Genomic DNA, 27828 nt, shown 5'->3' on the forward strand with positions numbered 1-27828 from the left:
AACTATTCACTTGCAATACTGCAATAAAGTGGATTGCAAAACTGGACACAAAGCCATGAGATAATCTTCCGTAAATATACATATATATATATAGTATATATATCTATATATACAGAGAGAGAGAGAGAGAGGGAGAGAGAGGTTTTTTTTTAATGCAATGAACAAATTCCAGCGTGTTCCTTCTGCCTCTGTTTAAGTTTGAGCTAAGGACACATTCTCCAGTGAATTATTCAGGCTGCAGACTACTCCAGAGCCTTCCACTGTCCCTTAATGGCATTTGCGCTAAACTGCAATTTAATTTCCCCCTGACTTATCAATAGCTTTCCCCTTTCCTCTGACAATTAGGCAAAGGCTGGGGGTCTGGGCTGGGAAACAGTGACCAGCGATTTTCTATTGCATGTTTTTTTTTTGGATGGTAAAAAGAAAATAAGACTTTTTTGGGAACATCGACATCTTGTTGCATAATTATAATCTGCTAAAAAAAAATTATCTTCGCTAAAGGACAGCAATTTTCCAAGGGATGTAGAATTCAAGATCTTGGGTAGGGATTTGACTCTTTTTTAAAAAGATATTTAGCAATAATTGAAAATAGGAAAATCGTGAGTATGTGTGAGAATTGGTTTAGAAAACAGGTTTTTAATGTAAGTTTTTTTTAAGAGGATAAAAACGGAGAAAATGTATTTATTTTTTACAAATCCTGTGTGATTATTCATTTTGAATAAATACAAGTAAGATGTGAATACAGTGTGTTTTGGGAATTGGTTTATAAACGGTTTTTGATGTAAGGTTTGTTTGAAGGAAAAATAATGGAAAACAAATATTTTTAATATAATTTATTCAATTTAATGTATTTATTTTTTCCATACCCTGTGTGATTATTATTTTGGGGGGAGAGGGTGGTATTTCGACTGTAACTTTAGTTTAAGGGTAAATTTATTTTTAAAAAAAGTAATTAAATAAATGCCTTTCGCTCCCATTAGAACTGTTTGTTCAATGATTCAGCAAAGCACAAACAAATTGGCACTGGGAAGAAGACAGCCTTGTGTTAAATAAACGCGAGGCAGATTTAACATATGTTATATCAAATCAATTATATATATATCAGAGAGATAGAGTTAGTGCAACAGCGAAATACAGTTGGATTTGCAGTGTGTTTAAAAGGGCGATTGGAAAATTGGTTGATTTGGAAGGAAGGTGCAAATCGGATTTAAAATAGTGGAATATTTTCATTGTTGTCGCCTTGAGTTCAATTGCAGATTTTGTTGGTATTGGGTCCCATCGCGTTTGCTAAAATCCGCAGTTTAAAATGCAACCCATCCCAAATGGTATGTTTTGACACTATTTGAAAAGAGAAGGGAGTTTCTCTCTCTCTCTCACGGTGTCCTAACTAACAATCCCCCAAATAAAAGTGATCACTCACTCCATGGCTGTTTGGACACTGCTGTGTGCAAATTGGCTGCCACCTTTCGCCCACAAAATTCACAGTCAAACCACTTTACAGTATATAAAAATAATAATAATAATCCTTGCATTTGACATAGTACCTTATTACATCGTTGAGATGTCTCAAAGCGCTGCACAGAATATATTGTAAAGTGGATTGACTGTATATTTTGTGGCCAAATATCCTATGGAGCGCTTTGAGGCATCTCAAAGGGATGGTGATAAGGCGCTATATCAAATGCAAGGTTTATTATTATGTGAACAGTGGCCAATGTTAACTTCCTTGTCTCCGCTGTGTACTAGTGACAGACTGATGCTCCTTTAAACACACATCAAACACTAACAGGAGCTGAATCTCCTAATCAAAGTATATTACATTTATTTTTGTTTACACACAGCGAATACTTGTTTGAATGTTGTTTTATTCCAGTCTTAAAATTAACGACTTTCTGAATTTCATTTTTTCAAAAGCATAAGAGCTTTTAAGAAATGGGCACCTGTTTAGGCCTAACTCAATTGTGTCTTAATGTGGAATAAATGTATATATGTATATTTGTACAAGTGTATATATGTGCATCTGCAAGTGTATATCTGTCGCCCGCATTCTTACCCATACCAAACTCTGCTCCCCGATTACCCCAGTCCTTGGCAGACTGCACTGGCTGCTTGTCCCAGAGAGGATCGATTTCAAGATCCTCACTCTTGTTTTCAAATCCCTCCACTCCTCCTCTGCAGCTCCCCACCTCTCTGACCTCCTCTCTCCTCACAACAGTGCCCATTGCTTTCGCTCCACCGGGTTTGGCCTCCTCCTTGTCCCCCGAATCCTCTGCTCCACCATCGGCGGCTGTACCTTCAGCCACTACGCCCCAAAGCTCTGGAAATCCCTTCCTCACTCCCTTCGCCTCGCCCCCTCTCTTCCTACTTTCAGGTCTCAGCTAAAGACTTTTCCTTTCGACTACGCCTTTGGTCACCTTTTTCCCCTTCCCCCTGGCTCAGCCCCGGGATCTGTTCTTGTGAAGCGCTCTGAGATGCCGTCCGGCGTGAAGGGCGCAATATAAATCCAATTTGTTGTTGTTGTATATTTGTACATATAAGTGCATATACAAATGCGTTGATATGATCATTATTATTATTGTCATTATCATGTACAGGGCATGTGTATTTGTGCACATACATGTGTGTCTACATGTTCTTGTACCAATGTGTATATGTAGGCATCTACGGGCGGGTAGACTTATTCACATACAAACATGTATATGTGTATGCACAAACATGTATTTTTGTCCTTCACATGTGTATACATATGGGATACATGTACATAAGAAGAGCTTTAATCAGGGAATGAGCAATGACACTTTAGCACCGGCAGTTAAATCAGCAGCCTAACTTTGAGAGGCATCGTTTTGTTCACTGCTGAGCTCGAAGGCAATTTTACAATTTTACAATTTTAGAATTTTGTTTCATATGGAGTATGTTTCCCTGTTTAATTCAGCAGGTGAGAAAATGTGGAATCTGCAGGTATGTCAATGTCTGCATCTACAAATAGGTAGATGTGTGCACGTACAAAGGTATATATTTGCAGCTATACATGATTATCGGTGTGTTTATATGGTCATCTACAAACATGTATATTTGTATACATATATGCATATACATATGCTCTTGTGGCAATGTGCATATGAGGGCATCTACAAGCCTAAATGTATGTACAAACGTGTCTAAAATGCATCTACAAATGTGTTCAGATGTGCACATACATGCGTGAATGTACATGTACAAAGTGTGCATATATGTGCATCTAGACGTGCGTATGTATGAACACGTGCAAATGTGTTTGGAATTTTCTGTGCAGAAGGAGGCCAATTGGCCATCATGTGTGTGCTGTCTGTGTTTTTAAATCATCCCTTTTTTATGATCAGCGGTGAGACATGACCAGCGCGACTGATCAGGTAATTAATGAACGGCGCAACAGAGTACCAGAGGGCTGTGAATAACCTCCCAATCATTGTATTATTCCACTGCTGTGTGTGACATCCTATTTGTAGCACTATTAGTTATGTTTACAAATGAAAAGCACAATTCTCCAGTAGTGACTGAATTTATATATTTCCACCAGAACGACAGAACAAAGCATACAGTGTTTTTAGTGGACATGCTTGTGTTACAAGACTACGAAACGTTCATTTCAGTTGTTTCTCTTTCAATCAAAAGCGACCATAAGAGTTCATATCTAGACTGTGCGAGGGTCAATATTAAATCAGCATCTCCCCTGTGAGGAGACTAATAAATTACAGCATGTTTGGTTTGAACAATCTTGCATAATATGTATGATGTTAATAGAAATGAAAAAAAACATGGCACTGACTAAAGTCCATCAGAGACTGCAATGGAAATCCTTTGAAGGTTTACAGTACAGAAAGACTTCACCCACAAAATACAATCAATCCACTTATATCAATCCATTTATATCCTGTGAAGCATATATATATGTAAATCTATATTCTAATGTTAGTGATGCAGATCAGTATTCAAAGGAGGGTAAAATTAAGACAATGGTGCCACAGCAATGCATTTATATAGTGCCCTTCACATAGGTAATGTCTCAGAGTGCTTACCAGTAATATTGCCCCATCTCCTCTTCTAAGACACTTTGACTCCTTTCTCCCACTGGGGGCTGGGTGATTACTTCCACTTGTGATCACAGTCTTTCCCAAGTGTCTGTTAGAGATCAACCTGAAATCTCTGAGGGCCACCTCATATTTTCTTGAACCCCAGTCCATGTGAACAACCTGTCTGTACTCCCTGCCATCATCTGCTACTAACTTCATCACTTGTGAGTTATTGTAGGACTCACTTGTTGAAATGTTAGCACACCACATAGCTGGCTGATTTGCGATGCACTCTGTGTAAGTCTGTAGGTCGAATTGCGCCTTTCAGTGTGTGTGGGTGGGGAGGCTCTGAACACACTTTTTTCTCTCTGTCTCTGACTGTGCATTAGTCCCCGAATTATAGAAACACATTCTATATTTCCACACCGACAAAGTACCCTTACTCTTATCAAAAATCTATCCACCTCAGTCTTTATGAATAGATCCAGCATCCACAGCCTTTTGGGGGAGCGAGTTCCAGATTTCCAGTATCCTTTGTGTGAAACCTCCCTGTCCCATTTGTGGAAATTAAAATTATTTCACACGTGCATGGGCATCAAGTATCCTTGGCTTGTAATGGTTGGATACTCCCTTGGTTAGACACGGTGTGCTACTGTGTTTGCATGCACATACGGATAGATGGCAGTATGTGCGTCTGTGTGTGTGTGTGTGCGTGGGTGTGTGTGCATGCATGCGTGTGTGTATGGGTGTCTTTTATATCTTCAAGTGCCTGTACACTCAATGTCTCCCTATGTCAGGACAATACTGCACATGTGGAGGAGAAATAGTGTGCTCGTTCTCTCGCTCCCCTTCTCTTTGCTCCCTGGTCCTTTATAATCTACTTACATTGTTGCAGCTGTTCAGGGAGTTAAATCCTGCCTTCAATACATAACAGATTTAGCAGAGATGAGGGGCAGAAAATACAATATATTGTGACATTGTTTATTCTCTTTCTATACGAGCAAACTAATTGCCTGAGAGGAGCGGCCCGCAGGATACATTTCAGTGAATTAACGCCAGTCTCCAAAGGTGGTGTAACTGTGCTTCATATTGGATGCAAGGATGCTCTCCTTTCTCCACTCTTAATTTCCTAATATTAATCCTGCTGGGAATATGGCACTTTGAGAGCACTGACTTGTAAATGGAACACAGCACTGTGTGTAGCCAGTGCATCAGTTATTGCATTCTAAGTGGGACACGTTTTCAGTCCGGTTGGTGAAGTACATCAACACAATGCAGGTGGCAAGATCAAAAAAAAGGTTTCATTATTAATAATAATAATCCTTGCATTTGATAGAGCGCCTTATCCACTTTACTGAATGTCCTTTGAAGTGTCTCAAAGCGCTTCAAGGGATATAAGTGAAGTGGAGTGACTATGTATCTTGTGAGCAAAACGCAGCAGTTTGGACACTGCATTGTCAGACAACCAGCCATGGAGTGAGTAACCACATATTTTTTTATTTTGGGAGGGATTGTTGACCAGGACACCGGAAGCGAGAAACATTTCGAGAGACAGGAAGATCTCCACGCTGATGTAGATATGTATCTGCACAGATATCCTATCACCTGCATGTCAACTCAGAAAGACACAGGTGCTGACAAATAGATACGCATACACAAAAATATACACAAACATACAGAACCAGACACACAGTCAATCATATACAGACACCCACATATATTTGTATTGTGTGTTTATCTATGTATATACATATACAATATATATACATAAGTGGTTAAATGCAGATACATACATATAGATGCACACACACACACAGATAAATATGCACACAATCAAACATATACAGACACCCACAAATATATATATATATAATATATATATACACATAGGCTAATGTTTGAGTACAGATATAGACATACAGATGCACACACACAGTATATACATACACACCAATATATACATTTATATATACGCAAACATATAGACACATACACAAACTACATAGACACAGCAAAAATAGACAACACACAAATATATACTTACTCATACAGACACACATATCTGGATATATATACAAGCAAATAAACAAAAATAAACATACACAAATCTATGCACTAACATACACCCAGATATATAATAGGCACCCCACACAGAAAGCCAGCTTGCTCACGAGTAGAAACATACAGACATGCCTGCACTTGGAGGCACACAAATACTGACTGAGAACAAGGCAGTGGGTTCCCTGCACTACATATATCCCCGGCATATATTGGCATTCGTGCTTAATGGTGACTACTTCAATCCTAACCTTGAGGCAAAGGTATCGACCCACACGGTGGGATTCATTAGTCTGCATTCCCTGCCTTTAGAGCCATTACAACAGTAATCAAATGAGTATTAACTCTAAACCTTAAACAAGCCATGATCAAAGTTCAGGTGTTGGATGGCTATATCAGTCAGTCAGTCACAGGGCATTGGGCAAAACTTTTTTATTCCTTGTTATTACGAATTAACTAGGTGTTTCCCAAGTGGTGACAGTCTCTCTCAGCTTTAATAGATGGGCCATCAATGCTAGCCCTGAAATGAGATGAAAAGTAGGGATCCACATTGTAATTACTGCTGCTGGAGCAAGACTTGGGGTTAGCAAATTAAACGCTGACCCCTTTATTCATCCAGTCACTTTTATAGATCAATCTTGCCAATGAACCCGTCGTGACAAAGAGACAGGCAGAAAGGTTTTAAAATAACAATTTATTACAATAGCATCTCCCACATCTCATCTTATTGATAAGTTAGGCTACGGTTTGTTAACTGCTTATGTTTTTTTTGAGCTGTATATTTTTCTTTAAAAAGTTGCTCTTTTGTGACAATGACAACAGTACTTTATATGAAAATATATCTGTAAAATACCATCTCTTTATTTGTCCTGGAGGAAGAGCAGGGGAATGGGACTGGAGTATATCATTCCAGTGGGAGGGCTGGAACCTGCACAGTGATCTGAATCGACTCCTTCCTCAGTGCTGTGTAACCAGCCTGATTCACTCTAACATTGACTTACTGCTTCCTGCTAATCGGTTGTCCATTATTGCTCTATATCCCTGATCTTTACTCCATCGGAATGGGTGTTGTCATCACATATCAAAGAGCTATAGGGAAGCTCACCAGTGACTCCGTGCTGTATAACTAAATTAAATTAAATAGTCGAGGAGCTCCACATTACACCGAGTGAATGATTTGAAGGCTATTCTATTATCTAACTCTTAAAATGAGGTGTTTCAAAAAGTGTTTGTTGTGATTCACAATCTAATAATAATAATAATCCTTGCATTTGATGTAACGCCTTTTCACATCTTCGAAACGTCTCAGAAAGCGTTTCACAGAATATACTGTAATGTGAATGGACCGCATATTTTGTGAGCGAAACGCAGCAGCCAATTGCGTAAACAGAGGTGTGTGGAGTAAGGAAATTTGCCCAACATTTTGCCCTACCCAGGAATCTAACCCAGGTCCTCTTACTTGCGAGGCGAGTGCTCTAACCACTAAGCTACGTGCCTAATGGACACAACAAGAGCAATTTACGTCTGAAATAGGTTATCTGGAAGACTCATTAAGGTTAGGATGTTGGACTCATTTTAAGCCAGTACTGCAGAGTAAATATCCTAAAGTGAAAATTTTGGATTTTAAGAGTCAGAGGAAGGGAAGATTGCAGAGGGAAGGAGGATGCAATTGAACAATTTGGAGTTTTCAGCTCCTGAGAAAGAAGATGATTTAGTCACCAATTGGATGCTGCGCTGGCTTACAAAGTACACAGTCACTACACTTTGCAGGTAATACTGTGAGGCGCTTTGGGATGCCTCCATGGCTTAAGGTTCTATATCACAAGCTCAAGAACTACCTCTTTGACCGTGCTTTTGGTCATCTTTCCCTTCCCCACACAGAATCACCATATATTTCAAAGTAAAGATGGGAGGAATCGATTACAGAGAATAAACTGTAGGATACCAATCAGCTGACTGAGAGATACTCTGTTGATTTAAGGCACTGTCTGAACCTTGTGATTAGTTTATTTGCAGGTAATCATTCCCTTCTCTGCCCAATACTACTTGTAATCACTGTCAACTACCTACCCTTCTCTACCTAATTATTTTTCCCCCTACCTCTGCAACATCCTAACCCCCAACTATCCTGCCCACACCCTTTGCTCAGCGGGCTCCAGCCTGCTTCACGTTCCCCGACCTTGTCCACCCCACCATTGGCGGGCGGGCCTTCTGCCACTCTGCCCCCACCCTCTGGAACTCCATTCCACAGTCCCTCCACTTCGCCCCCTCCCTTGCCTCCTTCAAGACCTGTCTCAAGACTCTCCTCTTCGACCGTGCTTTCGATCACCCTGCTTCCCACCCTGCCCTCCACCCTCCCCTATCCCAACCCCCAGCTTGGGTCTGAAACTCTGACTGTCCAGTGCCTTGGGATGTCCTCTCAATGTGAAAGGCGCTATACAAAAATGTAATTTTGTTGTTGCTGTTCACTCGCACACTTTTTTTCTGAGTCTATCTCATTCTTTAATTCTCTCAGTCGCTATCTTTAATTTTCTCTCCTCTTCTGTCTCTTTTTTCTTTGGTTCTGTCCTTCTCTCCCACACCCTCTCTCTACTGGGATCTGCATGTGTAAGCAATGTTATCAGCATACCATCTATTCAACATTTTGCTTTACCCTCAGACACTTACAACTGTGTAGGATGTCACCTCACGGACCTTGATACACAGAATCTGACTCAAATCCACAATCTCATAACATCCATTTTTAATAATAATCCTTGCATTTGATAGATCCTTGCAACAATTCACATTGTTGAAATGTCTCAAAGTGCTTCACAGAATAAACTGTAAAAAGTTAATGACTATACTTTATGACGAAACGGGGCAGCTATTGAGCACAGTTGGTGTCCCACAAAGAGTCATGGATTGAGTGACCGAATTATTATTATTTTTTTTTGGAATGGATTATGACCGCTGGAAAGCGATCCACCCATCAACTAACAACCAGGTTCCTACTTACTGCTAGGTAAACAGAGGCGTGTGTAGTAAGGAAACTTGCCTAAGGTTTCGTCCTGCCCAGGAATCAAACCTATGTCCTCTCGCTTGCGAGGCGAGTGCTCTAACCAGTATGCTAGAGCACTCCACTTATTTGCCTCTTTTCCCCCAGATTAGTTCAACACTTCTTTACTCCTTTGGAAAGGCTCTCTGATTCTTACAATCTCAAATGTTTGTCTCTTCCTCCCCACAATATATTTGTCCAATTGATATTAAAGTGATGCCACAGAACTGGGCACTTTGGCAACTAATCGGGATCTGTAGTGCAGTGCTCCAAAGAGACAATAATCTGATTAAATTACCATACCATTTCACTACACTGACCACAGCAATGGTACTCTGTCTAGACACCATTAACACTGACTACAGCACTTGTGATCTTTGTTAAATATGTTAGTACTCCTACAAAATTCACAGTCACTACACTTTAGAGTATAACCTGTGAGGTGCTTTGAGACACCTCGACAACACGATAAGGCATTATTGCCAAACTGCAAGTACAATTATTGTAGTTAAAAAAATAGATGCAGCAAATTAAAACTATTCTGCTGTAAATTCTAGTAGTGTAAAATACTGACAGATACAAAAGCAAAATATTTCTTAAGCATCTTGGATTCCCTATAACATCAGAAGTAATATTGCATTGCTATATAAATCCTCTTTTGCATTACATTTTAATCTGACCAAATTAAATAATCTTTTTTTTCCACAGGGTTTAATTTAATCACATTATCTTGTCTTTGGAACACCACATTCTGCAGAAAGCTACAGATCCCGAAAGGACTATTTAGATTAGATGTCAAAGCACCCAGTTTTGAGGCATCACTTTAACATCAATCAGATGTAAACATTATCAAAACATTCTGTGTTTACTGGACAAGCTGATTGACTTCGTCATTTCAGGGGCAACCCACCAGCCATTGTACTACAGCAATGTAATACAGAATGTGTACAATACTGCTGTGAAATACAGAGTCTGAGTACAATACAGCTTGTGCAATGGAATACGGTTATCTATAGATGTGAAATAGAGTGTGGATACAATACAACTGTGAATTATATTGGGTCAGTATGTAATACCGTATGTCAGTGTGTAATATATTGGACCTGTGTGTAATATACGGAGTCAGAGTGTAATATACTGGATCTATAGCCATATGCCATGTATATTGCATTTCTATTCTTGTGATCTGGTGAATTCGAATGAATGCTCCCTCTGTTGCTTTGCCTCACCTCCTCCCTTCCCTCCATCAAGGCCCATCTTAAGACCTTCCTCTTTGACCGTTCCTTTGGTCATCCACCCCCCACCCCTTTTTGATTTCAACCAACAGCTTGAGTGCAAACCCTTGACAGTCATCTCGACGTGAAAGGCACTGTATAAATGCCATTTGCTGGTATTTGTCTGTAGAGGGCGTCGTTTGGAGAACAAGTGAGTCTTGTCCCTTTCAATTTGTTGAACTCCAGAGTGAATGGGTTTAAGATAAAGCAGTCTGACCTCGAGGCTTCATCATCTGAAGAGACAGATGCTTCAGAATAGTGCGTTGTCCAAAGTGTTGGGAATACTTTGAACGAGATACTTAAAAAGAAAAAAAAAGTTTTCGCCTGTGGACAGAGAGAGAGAAAATCATGCCTGTCTGGAGATAGTCTTTCTTGCAGCATGGTTGGGAGCACAAAGCTGAAAGCAGGCTTTGCACAGCTGTCAAGTTCCAGATGTGCTTGGCCTGCCACCCCGTGCAGTGAGTTTCAGCATTTAAACATATATACTAGGACTGCTATATTTTACACTAAAATTATTTTATGCAAACATGCATACATGCAAGTAATTGTAAGTTTGCTGTATTGTAGACTGCTGTGTGGAATCTGACAATGGAATTCATTATTTAGGAAGTCCTGTTGTATAGTGGTTAGTGATAATACTACTAATAATAACAATAATAATCCTTGCATTTGACACAACGCCTTATCATGTATTTAAGACATCTCAAAGTACTTCACAGGATACACTGTAAAGGGTAGTGACTGTGTGTTTTGTGGGCGAAACTCATACACACTATACATTTGCAAAGGCAAAAATACACACTATCTAAGCTAAACAACCTTTTTGTATTAATGTAAGTAATTTACATTGGGTAGAAAAGTACACCAGTTTATATACTGTAAAATAATATGTTTGTGTTATGCCTACTCTAAGGAGTATGCATAATACAAAAAAAATTATTATGATAAGTATACACTGTGCAGGAACTTACCAATCAAATTGCATGGAAATTTTGTCTTAATATAGTTGTTTAGAAGGACACACATGCCCAACAGTTACTCAATAGGGTTTCTTGCACAAGTTATCACAAACAATACAGAATACAAAGACAATGATATTAACAGAAAGTAATGTGGAACAATACCTTCTATAATATGCATTTAATAGGAAATGAATGCCCACTCCATAGAAATGTACAATTAGCAATCTATGCCTTCTACAAATGATTGATGTGTCCTGTATATATGCACATTAATATAATTGTAGATGAATGATAATTTTATTTTGTTTCTATTTTGTTCCCCCTCAACGCCAAATAACTACCTGTACACCGTCACTATACTTTATAGGAAATCCTGTAAAGTACTTTTAATAATCATAATAATCCTTGCATTTGATATAGCACCTTAGCACATCGTTGCAATATCTCAAAGTGCTTTACAGAATATAGTAAGTGGATTGACTGTATTTTGGGGACAAACAGCTTTTAGATGTTTCAAAGAAGAGACAAGGCATAATATTAAATCCGAGGACTGTTTCCAATCTTGTTGTAAATCCTGCTTCTCCCTGCATTGAACTCAATACTTTGTGTGTTGTTTTGTCTCCAAATAACTCTCCCTCAGAACCTCAAATACTATAGAGTTCCTTATTTTATTCACATTTTCTCTTTCTCACACAGGCTTGGACACCTCAAGCTTTGCATTATCCAATAATATAATAATAATCCTTGCATTTGATATAGTGCCCTATCACTCATTACTTTATCATATATTCTCTCCTACTCTTTCTAATTTTCAAGACATTGGCCTTCATCTGGGTTTCTCTGGTTTAAATATATATATATATTAACAATCCTACGTCGACCTACTGAATATACTGTTAACATAGGCTGTACATATTGATGCACACTATAGTCAGTGTCTAGAAAATTACACCTATCAACATGCAGTAAATTTATAAAGAAATATTCTTGGTAAAACACACTGTAAAATTCCTCTTAGATATGTACATTGCTGGAAAATTAACAATTTGGTGATCTTCATTGCATACAGTAATATATATTACGCATATTATCCTTTACTACCTAACAGTAATATATACTAGTTAAATATGAATGCCAATTTTAAATGCAAACTATATGGCTGTAATAATAATAATAATCCTTGCATTTAATGTAAGGAGGACGTCTCAAAGTGCTTCTCAGGATGCAGTGACTGTGTGATTCTGGACAGGTCACATCACCACTGAGAAACCATTCAACCCTCACTGTTCCCTTCTGATTCCAATCAGAATAAATATCCAGGCCAAATCGGGCGCGCAGAATGATTCAGAAAATTGCATCAATTGCAGCTTGTTTTACAGTTTTAAAATCAAGATTTGCAGTAAGAAAAACAACGGTTTCACTGTCAGCTTTTTGATCAACTTTTTAAAATAAATATCTATTTAGAGACATCGTACTGTGTTGCATGCAAAGTGCGTATGTGATTCTGAGTATTTGAGTGTGTTGTGTGTGTGTGTGCTGTGTGTGGTGTGTGTGTGCTGTGTGTGTGTGTATGCTGTGTGTGTGTGTGCTGTGTGTGTATGTGCTGTGTGTGTGTGTACTGTGTGTGTTTGCTGTGTGTGTGTATGTGCTGTGTGTGTGTGTGTGTTGTGTGTGTGTGTGCTGTGTGTGTGTCTGTGCTGTGTGTGTGTGCTGTGTGTGTGTATGTGCTGTGTGTGTTTGCTGTGTGTGTGCTGTGTGTGTGCTGTGTGTGTGTATGTGCTGTGTGTGTTTGTGTATGTGCTGTGTGTGTGTGTGCTGTGTGTGTGTTTGCTGTGTGTGTGTGTGTGTGCTGTGTGTGTGTGTGTGTTTGCTGTGTGTGTGTGTCTGTCTGTATGATTGTGATGTTATCAGTGCCTTTTTACCCCCAGAAAACATGTTCTGTGCTAAAGCAGATTTTCCCCCTCCTTTTCGACTTGGAGGAAAAGCAATCTGCTCTAACCTGACAACAGTGGCGCGTTTGAGACAAAAAAAAAGACTCCTTTAAGGCAGCCTTTCCCGTTTAGAAAGTGTCACCGCGGTGTCTTGGTAAATACACAGTCACTACACACAGCAATTAACTGTGAATGAACAGCTTTGACGTTACAGGCGCTTTGTCAACTCACAGGATTATGATTTCTGGAGAGAAACATCAAACAAAGTTCAAGTGAATAGATGCGGATCGCAGCGATATATGTGTCCACACGCCTGTTACTGTATATAGCATTTATTCCTGACCCCCCCCCCCCGCCCCAGGCTCCCCCCGACTGCAATAGCACGTCTTTTTATGTACAATGCATTGCGTTATCTTAAATAAATGTTTGCAATAGGCGAGCGTCGTGTTGAAACATGGAGCTAACGGTAGATATACTCTGCTCTCTTTCCTTGCGTTGCGATGTGTTTGGTCGTGTTTACTGCATTGGAAAATTGAAGACAATGTGGGGTTGTGCGACAAGTCAACCGAATGATCTGATGGAAGTTGGAATAATAAGACCTGTTTTGTGTGTGTGTGTGTGTGTGTGTGTGTGTGAGAGAGAGAGAGAGAGAGACAGAGATAATATGGAATATTGAATAGAAACTACCAATTGTACATAGTGGGGATGTATAGCGTTATATTGTTTAGTGTGTGTGTGTGTGTGTGTGTGTGTGTGTGTGTTCAGGGGGAGATAAGTCCTGCAGTCCATGTAAAAAACGACATGAATTTGCGTCTCACACGAGCAAAGAGAAAGCCTCGGATCTGCACTCACACTGAAGGTGCAATGCGAGTCTCGCATCCGTTGCACTACACTACACCGCGCAAAACACTTCCACTGCGACCCTTTAAACGTAAAGATCCCACGTTAAACGTATTACATTTTTTTTATTTAATAAAAAAAAAGGCGCTGAATGAAAATCATTTAAACGGCCGATTTAACCCACAGGAGAGTCAGTCCTGCCAGAGGGTAACCTGAGTTTCCAGCCGCTCAACCCGCACACTTTTATCTGTTAGGGGAAAAGAAGAAAGCTTCACACAAAACCTTCCCCTCTCCGGGGTTCTTCTTTACGGTCTGCGCAGTGCTGCTTGTGAATTGATGAGCTATTATTAAGATGCTTCAAATTAAGATTTGCATTGGGGATTTTTTTTTTAAGATGAAGGAATCTTCAAAGAATAGCTCACTGATTCATAAATAACCCCAGCAATGCCCTACGCCTGCTCTGGTGTGTGTATCTGGGATGGTTGAGGTGAGGTGCCCAAACAACCTTTGCAATTTTGCAGCTAAACGTTCTTCATATATTCGTATATAAGAAGAATTCATCATTTCGAGAGTGGAAGATTTCAAGTTAAAAAAAAAAAGACACGCGCTCACGGTCACTGTTTGAATGTATTCCAGCTGTTCAGTATTATGTTTTAATAATAACAATAATAATCCTTGCATTTGATACAGCGCCGTATCACGTCGTTGAGACGTCTCAAAGCGCTTCGCAGAATGTACTGTAAAGTGAATTGACTGTGTATTATGTGTGTTACGAGCTTTCTCCACAAAGGGTCAGTTTCTTCTCTGCAGCTCAGTCGGATTTAAAACAAAACATACAATCAAGAGATGTAATTGCGGAGAAAAACGGTGTTAATTGAAGTGCAATCTCTACTTCATTCCACACGTCCCCTCCTTACAAACAAGTATAATTATCTCTCTCTGTTTGGGGGTGACGTTTGCACGGTTCCCCCCCCCCCCCCCCCCCCCCCACCCCGGCGGGATTTGTGATACACTTAGGACTGTATTAAGAAATACCAGAAATGTTGATCTTTGATGCTTCACAGTAGCAAATCAAAACGCATAGCATTTCTGTATCAGAGCGTCTAAGAATGTATTCTGCGGTGCAATCTAATTTTAAAGGGGAACAATTGCTCTTGTTGACACCCCCCAAACACACACAACACATACACACGCACATACATACACACTTCCTTCCTTCTGGCTTGAGCAAAATGCAACTGGTTGAAAGCAACTAATAAATTGAGGTTCCTGGCATCTGGCGTGAGGTGGTGGGCTGTGAATATTCAGGTTGTTGAGTTTGTGAAGCACTGGGCAGGATTGGGAATTGAGCAGAGGAGGAGGGTGTGATGCTTGGGGGGAGATCGTGTCAAATGTACTGGCGTTAGGAGAGCAGCATAACAACAGGAGAGATGGGGCAAAACCCAAGTGGGGAGAGGAGAGGAGGTGAGTGAGAGAGAGAGAGAGAGAGAACTTGCAATTAATAGAAGCTGATAATTCTCAGACTAGGGGTTTGCTGTGCTGAATCCACAAATGGAGCAACAACGGTAAGCATTGAACCCTGCAATCCCCAAATTCAATCTGATATTCCAGCTTTGCTCACAGCTAGAAGCCCTATAAAACCTTCTGTACATTATTTACGAAACCGACTTTAAAAGACCTTGCATTTTCGCAGTGCAAAGACCGAGTCGGCGTCACAGGCGCTGTTGTCAAGTGTACTTACTTCCTGAGTGTTTTGTTTTTGGAGACAAACTTCAAATTGCAATGACAGTTCTTTATTTTCTTTATGAATTTAATTGACCAGGCTTCACAATGGTTTTCAAATGGCAATGATAAAAAAAAAATTCAACTGCTAAATTAATCCCGACCCCGTTATGTTTATTTTAAATATTCTGAATGGAAATGTACTCAGGAGGAGGGGTGGGGGGGGGGGGGGGGGGGAAGAAGTCAAAACACAACGATGGAGTGAAGTCAAACTAGCCACTTATTAGATTTTGCAGCTTGAGCAAAAAATCGGTTGAAACCAGTCGTATTTACACCGTCTTGCTCATCTTTTCACAATATATTTTATTTTTTTGCTTTTTTTTATAACAACTTTTCAAGAAAAATTAAGAGGATGAGGGGAAAATTAGATAGAAAATGCAATTTCACACATGTTCATTCCCAATAGTCTCGGTTGCTAATGTTCTACTGCGAAATAATGCGCCGCGGAGATGTACCCCATCTCTCTTTCAGAGAGAGTGATAGAGAGAAAGACTGATACAAAGGACAGGTTTATTTACTTCTATTTATTCTCGTGTGCATTGGTTTCTCGATCCTTGGTTAAAATATAACAGTCAATAACAAAGAAAGATTCCGGAAATCAGTTTATTTGCACTGTGTTGTCCCCCTAATGCAGTGCATTTTTTTAAAAGAATGTGAAACGAAAGGGAAAATGAACACTGAGGAGGATTGTAAATATGTTTAGGAAGCTCAAGGAACGGGTTTTACCTGAGAGAATTCACACGTATGTTCCGTATTAGTTTGGATTTTCTATATAAAGTTTTTTTAAAAAAAAGCAGTGTTTCACGTTTACTTGTTTATAAGCTTGAAATGTGGTCATCTATAGGTTAAGCTGCAACCGAGAGAGAACGAAAAGTAATGTTTGGAATAAGACTGTCAGAACCAGTAAATGGAAGCTTTCCTTTGAAACGTGGTGTTATTTTCTATCCATATTTCAGTCTAAATTGCCTTAAAATCTTGCATCCATCGCTGTGTATATATGTATGTGCATGAGATGGACACATGTGGTGTTTATGTGTGTGTGTGTGTGTGTGTGTGTGTAGTATAAGTACACGTTTAATCTATAGCATGTACAGTACATAGATATGGGGTAGAGAGTATATGGGGCTATTAATATCAGCTGCAAACCGGAAGTCTCCGTCCTATTAAAGCGAAACCACTTCACGTTAAAATATTTTCATGAACTTTTCAGTCTCCCCTCAGCGTCTTCCTGTGGTCACAACGGCATTGCAAACAAAGCAGATGCAACCGACGTGGAGAAGTGTGCACACCCCATATACGTATACATTTGTTTGCTCCCCTGATCTCACCTGGAATTAGTTTTTCCTACATGTGGTTTGAGAGCTGTGTGTGTGTGTGTGTGTGTGGGGGGGGGGGGGGGGGGGTGTTGGGGGGGTTGTTGGAGAGCACATGTCTAGGGTTGTTTTTGACTGTTTTGACAGTGAGAGGCGCTCCAGCGTCCAATACGCCCACTTCAGTGAATATTTGGGCAGATTGATCTCCCCCCCCCCCCAGCCCCCCCCCCAACCCCCTCCCACCCCTTTAACTGGGTTGCAGAGAAAGTGTGCGATCAAGTGTCCAACCCCCCCCCCCACCCCCCCCCCCCCCAGCCCCTCGCCCCCGGGAAAGGATTTCACTCTGTACCCTTAATGATGACTGTCTGTCAGTCAGAGCCCCGATGGATGGGGCGAAATCGAAGTGGGAAGAAGAGGTGGTGCATTGGTTTCGTTCCAAGACCATTATGTATATATGGGACATGTCCCCCCCCCCCACCCCCACCCCCACGCCCATGATGGAGGGACCATTCCCTTTTATGGGTTGAAGCCGCACCTCTGGAGGGGAAGGGAAGTCCTCGGAGCCTGGTTGGCAGGTGGGAGCAGATGATGTCATGATTTGTTAAGACTGTCATCCACATCTGAATGTACCAGTGAGAGAAGGGATTCCCGCATCCAAACCAGGCACAGGGCAGTGGATTTATTTATTGATATCTGCACGGATCCCTTGGAAGATAAGACTGGGAGATATTATTATTGTTGTTATTATTATTTTGGGGGGGAGCTGTTATTTTTTTTCTAGAGGGAAAGGGAAAGGGTGGGTGGTTGGGGAGGTGGTGGGTGTGCAACCGTCTTGCTTTTGGGGTGGAGGGTGGGGGGGGGGGGAGGGGGGAGAGAGAAAAAAAAATGATGCAAAGTGCGGCGATCGCCACTGAGAGCCCCGGGAAAGGAGTTCAAGAGCTGCTGGGAGTCACAGTGCAACGTAAGACCATCCCTCTGGCGAAAGGGAAAGCGATTTTAAAAAGAGGTTGTGGTCCAACCTTTACCCTTTACCGTCTGGTACCGTCTGGTCTAACCTGGCAGTTCCACACAGCTGTAGGAGGCACCTTGGAGCTGTCCCGGTGCTGAAATACAAGCGTATATTAGAATATATTAAACATTTTTTTTGTGGTGGGGGGTGGTGGTGGGAGGTGGTGGTGGGAGGTGATGGTGGTGGTGGTGGGGATATAAGGGAAAGAAAATAAGAGGTACTGCAAAACGATGCAGAAATTTTAACAGGCTCAGAGATTTCAGTAAATGCGTGGATTATAAGGCCTCGGTAATTGGGACTGGGCACTGCAACTTTTTAACCGCTATGTTTTCAATTGCATTTTATACCAAAATGAACCCTAATTGTGTGCGCACTCCAACTTTGATGTGGAGCAATGATGGAGATCGAGAGCGCTGTAGAACGCTGGACTGTGATATCCGGTTAGATAAATCGTCTTTTCTCCCCTCCCCCCTCACAAAATATATATTTATGTACAGTAAAAGTACGTGTATTGCATTATCTGGATATAGCAAAGGCAAGGATTATTGCTATCGGTCTGTAAAGAAGAGCTCCCGCTTAGATGGGAGCTTTGCAGTGTTAGAGGCGCCGCGTGAAATGTTGTACTGTATCATTGCGTTTGGTGCACTGCTTCAAGTCGTCTTGTGTCTGTGTGTAGTGCTGAAAAGTCAAGAAATAACTTCAGGCAATAACCACAGCAGACTGTACTGTGCTTCTATCCGTAATTTGCAGCTGGCATGGCAATGTGCATTATGATGATTGATTTCATTTTAATTTATGTATTATGGTTTTTTTGTGGAGTTTTTTCATTCTATTATATATTATTTTTTGGTGGTGGTGGTGGAGGTGGGGGGAGGGAGGTGGGGGGGGAGGATTTCTGCTTGTATTTTTTAATCAAGGGAAACCCTGCATACATTAAATGCCAAGGCGTGTGTAAGTGATATATATATATATATATATTTGATTCTTTTAAAAAAAATTGGGGAAAAAAGTATGTTTGTGTTGGTTAGTCAAGTTCTAAGGCGTGTGTGTGTGTATATATATATTATATATATAAAGGGAAGTAAAATCTTAATGAGAACAGGCTGAAGTTATATACTGGGAATCAGGAATGGATGGAAATAACAGGTGAGGGAGCCCAGGTTTGCGCGATGCCTGGTTTAAGTTGCGTTAACACTAAGAAGTGGGTATGTATGGAGAGCTTTGCTGACAGAAATGTTAAATGGACACATGTTAAATGGACGTTTTGTGTTCTGTCGGGAGTTCAAGTCTGATATCAGTATTTTTCTGTCTGTGTTTTATAATAACAAAAATCCCCTTCAAAAGCTTGTAATGTGAGACTCCCACAACATTAAAATAAGTACATTACCTCCCAAAAATGTATTGAGCAGCCCATAGGGACGACGAGTAAATGAACAAATTGACGAGACCTTCCACAGAGACAAGAAGGATATTTATTTATTAATCTAATACAACTGTAATGTACTCAGATAAATACAGTATCCAGACTCGGATCAGCCGGTAGAGGATTTTGTACTTAGATTTTTTTTTGACAACACAGAACAACTGGCTGGACAGAAATATCCCATTTATGTAATATTGCAGCTATAAAGCGTTATCCGTTTAGCTGGTTCCATTGAGGGTGTTTGCAAGAGAGCAGGGAAACAAAACTATGTAACCAGGGGACATTTCTTCGTGAATGGAGAGAGGAGAAGAGGGCAGGTTTATCTTACAAAAATCTGCGACATATCTTTATTTACGGTGGGGGTAGGGGAGAGAAGAGCAAGCTGTTGTAAATCCCTGCTTCCCAGCTAAACAGAACCGCTCTTTGATCTAAAAGGCACTGTTTGATTCATAGGAACGTGTCATTTAACAAATTCGCAACCGCAAATAATTCAGAAATAGTAAAGAGGGAATTATATGCGGAAAAGGGATATTCATTCGATTATACATGGAATGGTATTGAACATCTGATTCTTTTACCTGCATTTAAATACAAGACCCCAATGAAGGGCAACATTATATATATATATATATACAAGGTTGTCCTTCATCCCAATTTGCTTTTGGATTCGTTATCAACACATTTCTAACAGTTAACAATACGCCGCCACACTACGGCTTTTACCAACCAACCAGACATTTCTCCTTCAAACAAATCAAGTAAACTATCTAAACTAGGTTTTAATGAAAACACAAATCGACGATTTATTTTCTGGGTTTGTTCGCTGTTTAAACCATTCCGACGGATACGTGCGTCGGTGAATTTCAGGGGATTTTTAAACCAGTTATATATTTTTTTGACATGCGGACACTCATCACCAGGTTTAAGGGTATCCAGACCAAGCTGAGAATCCCATGCATTGCTACATAACGCGTAGGAAATTCCTGTAAATATATGTACATCATTTGGCAAAAATTCCGCTCGTCTCAGTGAATGGAAAACAGTCACATTAAACACACAAACCACTCTTCCTCACACATCTGACCAGGTTTACATCTAACAAGGTTTACTGTCGAAAATACCGTTTCCCCCACAAAAAATATACAGGCAATTCTTTGCCATAAAATTCTGTGAAGCGCTTTGAGATCAGGCGCGATATCAGATGCAAGGAACATTATTATTGGGGATGTATTTTTTNCTCTCTCTCGTTGCAATGTGCCGCTATAACATACTATGTCCGTGTTATAGATGTGGTACCGTGTTTTACAAACTCTCCGCGGTTGATAGTCCAGTATAGGGGATGTGGCGAGGTCGTTTTGGACCAGATCTGTGCCAAGTGTGATGACTGCCTGATTTTTTTTCCCAACCCTCTCTGGGTTTCTGATCACACTTAACGTCCAGCCACAGGTTACAGAAAGCTCCCAACCCCGACTTCCCACTCCTGGCTGCCCGCCCGGGAGTGCTGATCGTTGGGTAATCTATGAGATAAGAGAGATGGTTTGTGAGTTAAATTGTGTTGCCCAACGCTTGTGCATTCCTCATCGTGCTTTGCCCCTGGTTCCCGTGTTAGTTAATCCATCCCTCTGAAATACTGGGCAACGTGGCCTTAAACGGGAGGGTTTGGAAAGCGCATTAAAACAATACATCTGGACATCTGAACAAGTTTATCCGTTCAAGGGGGAGGTGAGCTTCTCTGGGAGTACTAACCGCATTATTAAATCTAATCAACTCCGCGCTGTTGATCCGGATCAAATACCTGCAGAGATACTGGGTTTACCATACCGTTGGATGGATTTAGAATCATTCTATCCCTCGCTCTCGGTCTATCTTTCTTTTCTTGTCCTCCCTTTGCCTTGCGGTATGTTAGATGCATGTATATAAACGTCAGTTTGTCATCTCTGACACTTCAGATCTCATTCCCTTACTCTATCTGTCACATTCCTTGTGTATATATCTCTGTCCTTTCCTTTTGGGGTGGGGGGAGTAACATCTTGCTACTCGGTTCTGACCCTTTCTAACTCCCCACCACCCTCCTGAGTAATTTGGGTCACAGTCAGACCATAGGGTTGTGAATGTCAATACCCACCCTATTTTGCAAATGTTTGTAATAATAATCCTTGCATTTCATATGGCTCCTTATCGCGTCATTGAGACGTCTCAAAGCACTTCACAAAATATATTGTAAAGTGAATTGGCTGCGTATTTTGTGGGTGAAACTTGGCAGCCAAATTGCTCATAGCAGTGTCCTACATACATTCGTGGATTGAGTGGCCAAATTTTATTTATTTGTTTATTTTTTTATTTATTTTGAGGGATTATTCCCCCAAAAAAGCAATCGACTACAACCAGGTTCCCACTTACTGCTAGGTAAACAGGCATGTAGCATAAAGAAACTTGCCTAAGGTTTGTTATGTCTGTTTGTTCCCTTTGCAGAGATCCCACTGTGTGCAGGCTGCAATCAGCACATCCTGGATAAATTCATCTTGAAGGTGTTGGACCGACCTTGGCACAGTAAATGCCTCAAATGTGCTGACTGTCAGCTACAACTGTCAGACAAGTGTTTCTCCAGGGCCGGAAACGTTTACTGCAAGGAAGACTTCTTCAAGTGAGTCAGCCTAAACTATACAGTGTCAAAGGCAGCATATATCAAGTGTCCACACATAGCAGTCCAGTCACTCACTCATCTCATCCCAACAACCCTATGCAGTGGAAGCACTCTTGCCTCTGAGTCAGAAGAGTTCAAGCCCCACTTCAGGATTTTGAATCACATAGTCTAAGATGACACTCCAATGCAGTTCTGGGGACACATTGTATTGTCTGAGGTGCCGTCCTTACATTAAACTGAGGTCCTGTCTACCTGTTCAGGTGGACGTTAAAGATCCCATGGCATTATTCGAAAAGAGAAGGGAGTTGCTCTTTCCCAATGTCCTGACTAACAATTCTCCAAATAAGATTGGTCACTCACTCCATAGTTGTTTGTGAGACATTGTTGTACACAACTGGCCACCACATTTCACCCTCAAAATACACAGTCAATCCATTTTACAGTATATAATCTGTGAAGCGATTTGAGATATCTCGACAACGTGATAAGGCACTATATAAAATGCGAAGATAATTATTATTATTACTAACAACCGTATCCAACTGGGCCATTTATTCATCATTCATTCCCATGTCACTTCACTGGATTCAAAATTCCACCTTGTCTTTGTCTTAGCCTGACAGACCATTTTGCCATAAAATGTAACATGGGTTATGGAAGATTATCAATTCAAACCTCAATTTGGAAGCCGGTTATTTTTAAGAACTGTGGAAAATCAGTTTCTATGTTGAAGACTGAATATAAGAATTTATCACAAATTCTGTGCAACCTTAATTTCAAGGCAAAATGATTTTATGGGCTGAGACTAGGTGGAATTTCAGGTCTCTTTATCATTTTCAGCTCAATAATTCTCATTCGAACAAAGCCCGTGTCATCCCGTAAAATCTTCACTGGATCCTCCCCATATCAAGCTCATGTAGTAAAATATCACGTGTTAATATTTCTATGCCAGAAATTGTGGTTTAGAGATGCATTTGTGGAATCATGTAATCATGCTGCTTTTCTGCACAGTCTATCTAATGTTCCATGTCATGTGTGTGTGCATAAAAAATGATGATTGCAATGTTGTATGTAGATTATCACAACTCCAAAGACACCCATGAACACCCACACAAATGGCTGCCCGCAACTTGTTACAGCCTGTATCTTCCATTATTGGAGGTATAGATATTACCTTTGGTGGTAAAAATCTGTGGTGTTTGATCATTAATAATTAATTTACGCTGTTGTTTATTTATCAGTCGCTGCATACACTAGTTGGAGCGAATGGCCTGTTTCCGTGCTACAGTTTGCCATAAATGTTACCATTTTATTTCATATCATTATTCTTGCCTTTGAGTCACAGTTGTGGGTTCAATTTGGGACTTTGAAATCATAGTCTTCAAAGTCATGCAGTGCTGGTAGTGCACTGCATTGTCAGAGGCATAGTCCTTCAGATGAGATATTAAACCGAGGTCTGTTTGCCTGTTGGATGGATGTTAAAGATCCTTGTGGAAACCACAAAAAAAAAGTATTTCATTCAGTGTGGCTCTTGTTTAATCAGTGGCTGAATGAACAAGAGAAATGTCCCAAACAGATTCACAAGTAACTATTCTCAAGATGGTGATTTGTTTGGACAAATACAGCAGGTCATGTATGAATGTGGTCCTATAAACAACCATGAGACAGGTGAATGACCAATTAATCTGAAATGAACACATGGTCCAGCCAGGGAAAGAGGTGATCAGTGGACAAGGCACAATGTGTGAAAGATGACAGATTAGATAGCAATGAGATAGGTATCAGGAAGACCTATTAATTGAATAGATTTTTTTGGCCTTGGATTTGTATTCAGATGGGAAATTAAGATAATAAGCTTACATTATCAATCCTCTGCCTTGCCCCTACTTCCCCATCTTCAGATTGTGCCTGAAGACCTTCCTCTTCGACAATGCCTATGGGTCACCTCACCCAACTCAGAGTCATTCCCCGCCAATGTCAATCACTCTGGGATGCTACCCTGCCTGAGGGGCACTAAATAAATGCAAGTTGTTATTGTTGTTGTGGTTACGTAGTAATTTTTCATCACATTTTTGAACAATGGATTCTGCTGGTTCATAGAACCTGTAAGTGACAGCGACCCATTAACACCATACCAACCTGTCTATTCCCTCTGCTCGGCAGTCACTTGCCCGCTACACATCTCACGCCCTATCTGCCTCACCATCGGGATCTGGTCTTCAGCTTTTCTGCCCCTACCCTCTGGAACTCCATCCCGGAGCACCCCCACCTCCTTCAAAGCCATTTCAAGGCTTTCCTCTTTGACCATGCCTTCTTGTATCCTACCACCCACACCCCCCTTACCCTCCACCCCTCTTGACTCCATCCCCCAGCTCAGGTTCCAACGCTTGACTGTCCAGCATGGTGGGACATGCTCCTAATGTGAAAGGAGCTATATAAATGCAATTTGTTGTTTTTAGACATGATCAATTAATCTGTAGGATTGTTGGGCAGGACACCAGGAGAAATGCCCTTCTCTTGTTGGACAGTGTAATAGAACCTTCAGCGTTTATCTGAAGAAAAAGGCCAACTTGGCTGGAGTTCCGACGTGGGTCTTGAACCCACAATCTTGTGACAGAGGAGAGGTGGAGAGAGTGACAAACTGTGACTTACACTTTTCTACCTATCCCCCCAAAAGTGCGTCTATCTCAGTTAACGGGCAAGGACTTTATATCTTTGTCCATTAACTGAAGTGTTTTGGCTCAGTGGTCAGAGCACTCACCTTGCAAGCAAGAGATCCTGGGTTTGAATCCCGGGCAGGGTGAAACGTTGGGCAAGTTTCCTTACTATACATGCCTCTGTTTACCTAGCAGTAAGTAGTAACCCGGTTGTTATTTGATTGGCGAATCCCTTTTGCAAGGGTAATAATCCCTTCAAAAAATAAATCAATTAATAAATGAATAAATAATAATAATTGGTCACTCAATCCACGACTGTTTGAGGGACACTGCTATGTGCAATTAGCTGCCATGTTTCACCCACAAAATACACAGTCAATTCACTTTACAGAATATCCTGGGAAGCACTCTGAGACGTCTCGAAGATACGATAAGGCGCTATATCAAATGCAAGGATTGTTATTATTTGCTGGTGTGGGATGTGGGAGACTCAGTTAAGGTAGATGACCCTGAATTTCAAACAAAATAACTCTTTGGGATCAGATTTTGAACAGTTTTGATGTAGTAAGACATGATCTGAATTGCAAGCATCATTTATCATTAAAAGTAGAGGTAGTGAATTTGGGTTTTCCTGACCCCGTTAATATTGTTGGTGTGTGGAGTTGGTTTTGGTGGCTTAGCTGTGAGGTGAGGTGGAACAGAGAGACCTTTATTTTCTCTAAGCAAAGTCCTTAAACTGTGGTCTAAGCCGTTACCTTGTACAGTACCTACCGAACCCGAATTAGTAGAGAAGTGTTAAAGAACGCCTGTCTCTCTCTCTCTCTCTCCTCAACCAGTGATGGTCGCATCTGACTCAGAATGTTTTAAAGCCCTGCTTAACCAAGCAACCATTAACACTATCTACTGAATTGCAAATTATTCCATTAACTTTGCTGATAGAAAGCAAAGTCCCGACTTAAAATCTACAGCATGTTGTGGGCTGGCGATTTTTGTTCCTTTATATATATATGTGTGTGTGTGTGTGTGTGTAATACACATATTTAGCATTTGTAATTGACTCAGCTACTGTTCGGAAATAATCTGCCCATGGCTGATCCACTGCAGGTCTGTGGAGTTATTGTGGGGAGGGCAATTCCAGTGCAGTTTACACGCCTTCGTACCTCAGCACTGCTATATTGTAGTGTAGTGTGTGTGTGTGTGTGTGAGAGAGAGAGCAAGGAAGGGTTTGCATTGCACATTTGTCGTTTTTTTTCGAAGAGGCATTGGTTTGTGCGAATGCATTGGAAAATTGAATTGAACAGCAGCTGTGAACGAAAGCATTGAGAATAAGAGGTGATTTTTTTTCTCTCTCTGATTTTCGGATCCAGCAACGAATGGTCATTTGTGGAGAAAAATGGGATGTGTGTGTGGATGAACCATAGTGTTTGAGCTCACTACCCAATCTTTAGTTACTTTAATTGAAACATGAATAACAACCTGTTTCACTGTTTGTCCAATTCCCGAGGATAAAGAGGACCTGTACCTCGTGTGGTTACTGCCTTTTGGCTCAGCCTGTGTGTGTTTTCGTTACTTGTCGCTTTCTCCCACCCCCTTTCCTCTGATGCATTTTTTGACCCAGATACTAAAGATTAACTCCTCTGCCTATTGCCCATCGAATAGCACTGAAAATGTGAATCCTTAATCACATCACCAGCGCTCAGGCATCTGTCCTTTAGCAAATCCAGCCCAGCGACTCTCCAACCCTTTTCGCTTATTCTGGGCGCAATTTGTCCACCTTTTAAATCAGGTTATAACAGAGAACAGAACAATACACCCAACACGAACACACGTTTGGTTGTTGCAAACGAAGACATATCTGTTTCAACCAGAATTCTGCTTTAGACTGGAGTATTGCGGATCAGACTAGAATAGATCTGAACAGAGTTTGATACATTCCTATTAATGTGTCTCTACTATATTAAAAAATATATCAGATGTATATTTTTTGTGGGAAGGATTATATATATATATATATATATATATATCGGTGGGAAACAAACAATATATGAGTGAAGTGAATATGTGTTATGAAATTCCAATCCGCATGTTTCCCCCCCGTTAAAACAAAACATAAAACAATTTCAAAGCAAAAATAATATAAACATACATATATATATTATGTGCACATGGTATGTGTATAATATTACTGGCAAAATAAGTAATGCAATAGCATTGAAAAGCAGAAGGGGGAAATTATGTTTCGGCATTAGATTCCATAGATGTCGGGCGCTTTATATAATTCTGTTTGTTTTTCCTCTCTCTCTCTCTCTATATATAATATATATAACCATCTGTATCATCCCATTGACTTGTCACACAGGAACTCTGCAAAGCTCCTTCCACTGGAATCAGGCCACATAATTCGGTGTGAGAAACCCTGCACGTTTTAAAACCGATTTCTCGGCTTTCTCTCCTCGTATTTATTTTAATTGAAACGAAAACAAATTACAGCATTATTGTGAGGGAAAGTTCGAATCTGAAATTGTAATCCTAGCTAAACAATAGCAACAATAACAATAATAATAATAACAACAATAACAATAATAACAACAATAATAATAATAATAATAGAGTCAATACGGCCAGAAATTGGAGCAATGTTATAAACGGGTTAAGCAGTTGCTAATCTAGGATCGATTTCAGTCCCTTGTTAACCGGTGTGATCTCGACTCATTGATAAAATGTTATTTACCATCGTTTCTAAAAAATAATCCGAATTTATACTGCATACCGATTTCTATTGCTAAATCACTTTATATAAGTTAACCCGTTCACACGGTTTTAACTGAGGAGTGGAATAGATGTGA

At 40.4% G+C, this 27828-nt stretch overlaps 1 protein-coding gene across 2 annotated transcripts in view; it reads left to right on the top strand.

Annotated features, from left to right (window-relative positions):
- lhx4 (LIM homeobox 4) overlaps positions 1 to 27828 on the top strand; it is a 93833-nt gene that overhangs the window by 50147 nt on the left and 15858 nt on the right. Inside the window, exons 11-12 of one of the 2 annotated variants that reach the window (XM_042335206.1) lie at positions 8977 to 8992; positions 22154 to 22325. In XM_042335206.1, coding sequence (XP_042191140.1) covers positions 8977 to 8992; positions 22154 to 22325 — 188 coding nt within the window. Of the gene's footprint in view, positions 1 to 8976; positions 8993 to 18134; positions 18211 to 22153; positions 22326 to 27828 lie in introns of those variants that run through there. The other variant, XM_007895529.1, reaches the window with a different exon arrangement.

The sequence above is a fragment of the Callorhinchus milii genome, unplaced genomic scaffold (genome assembly GCF_018977255.1).
Source record: "Callorhinchus milii isolate IMCB2004 unplaced genomic scaffold, IMCB_Cmil_1.0 Scaffold5, whole genome shotgun sequence".
NCBI lineage: Eukaryota > Metazoa > Chordata > Chondrichthyes > Chimaeriformes > Callorhinchidae > Callorhinchus > Callorhinchus milii.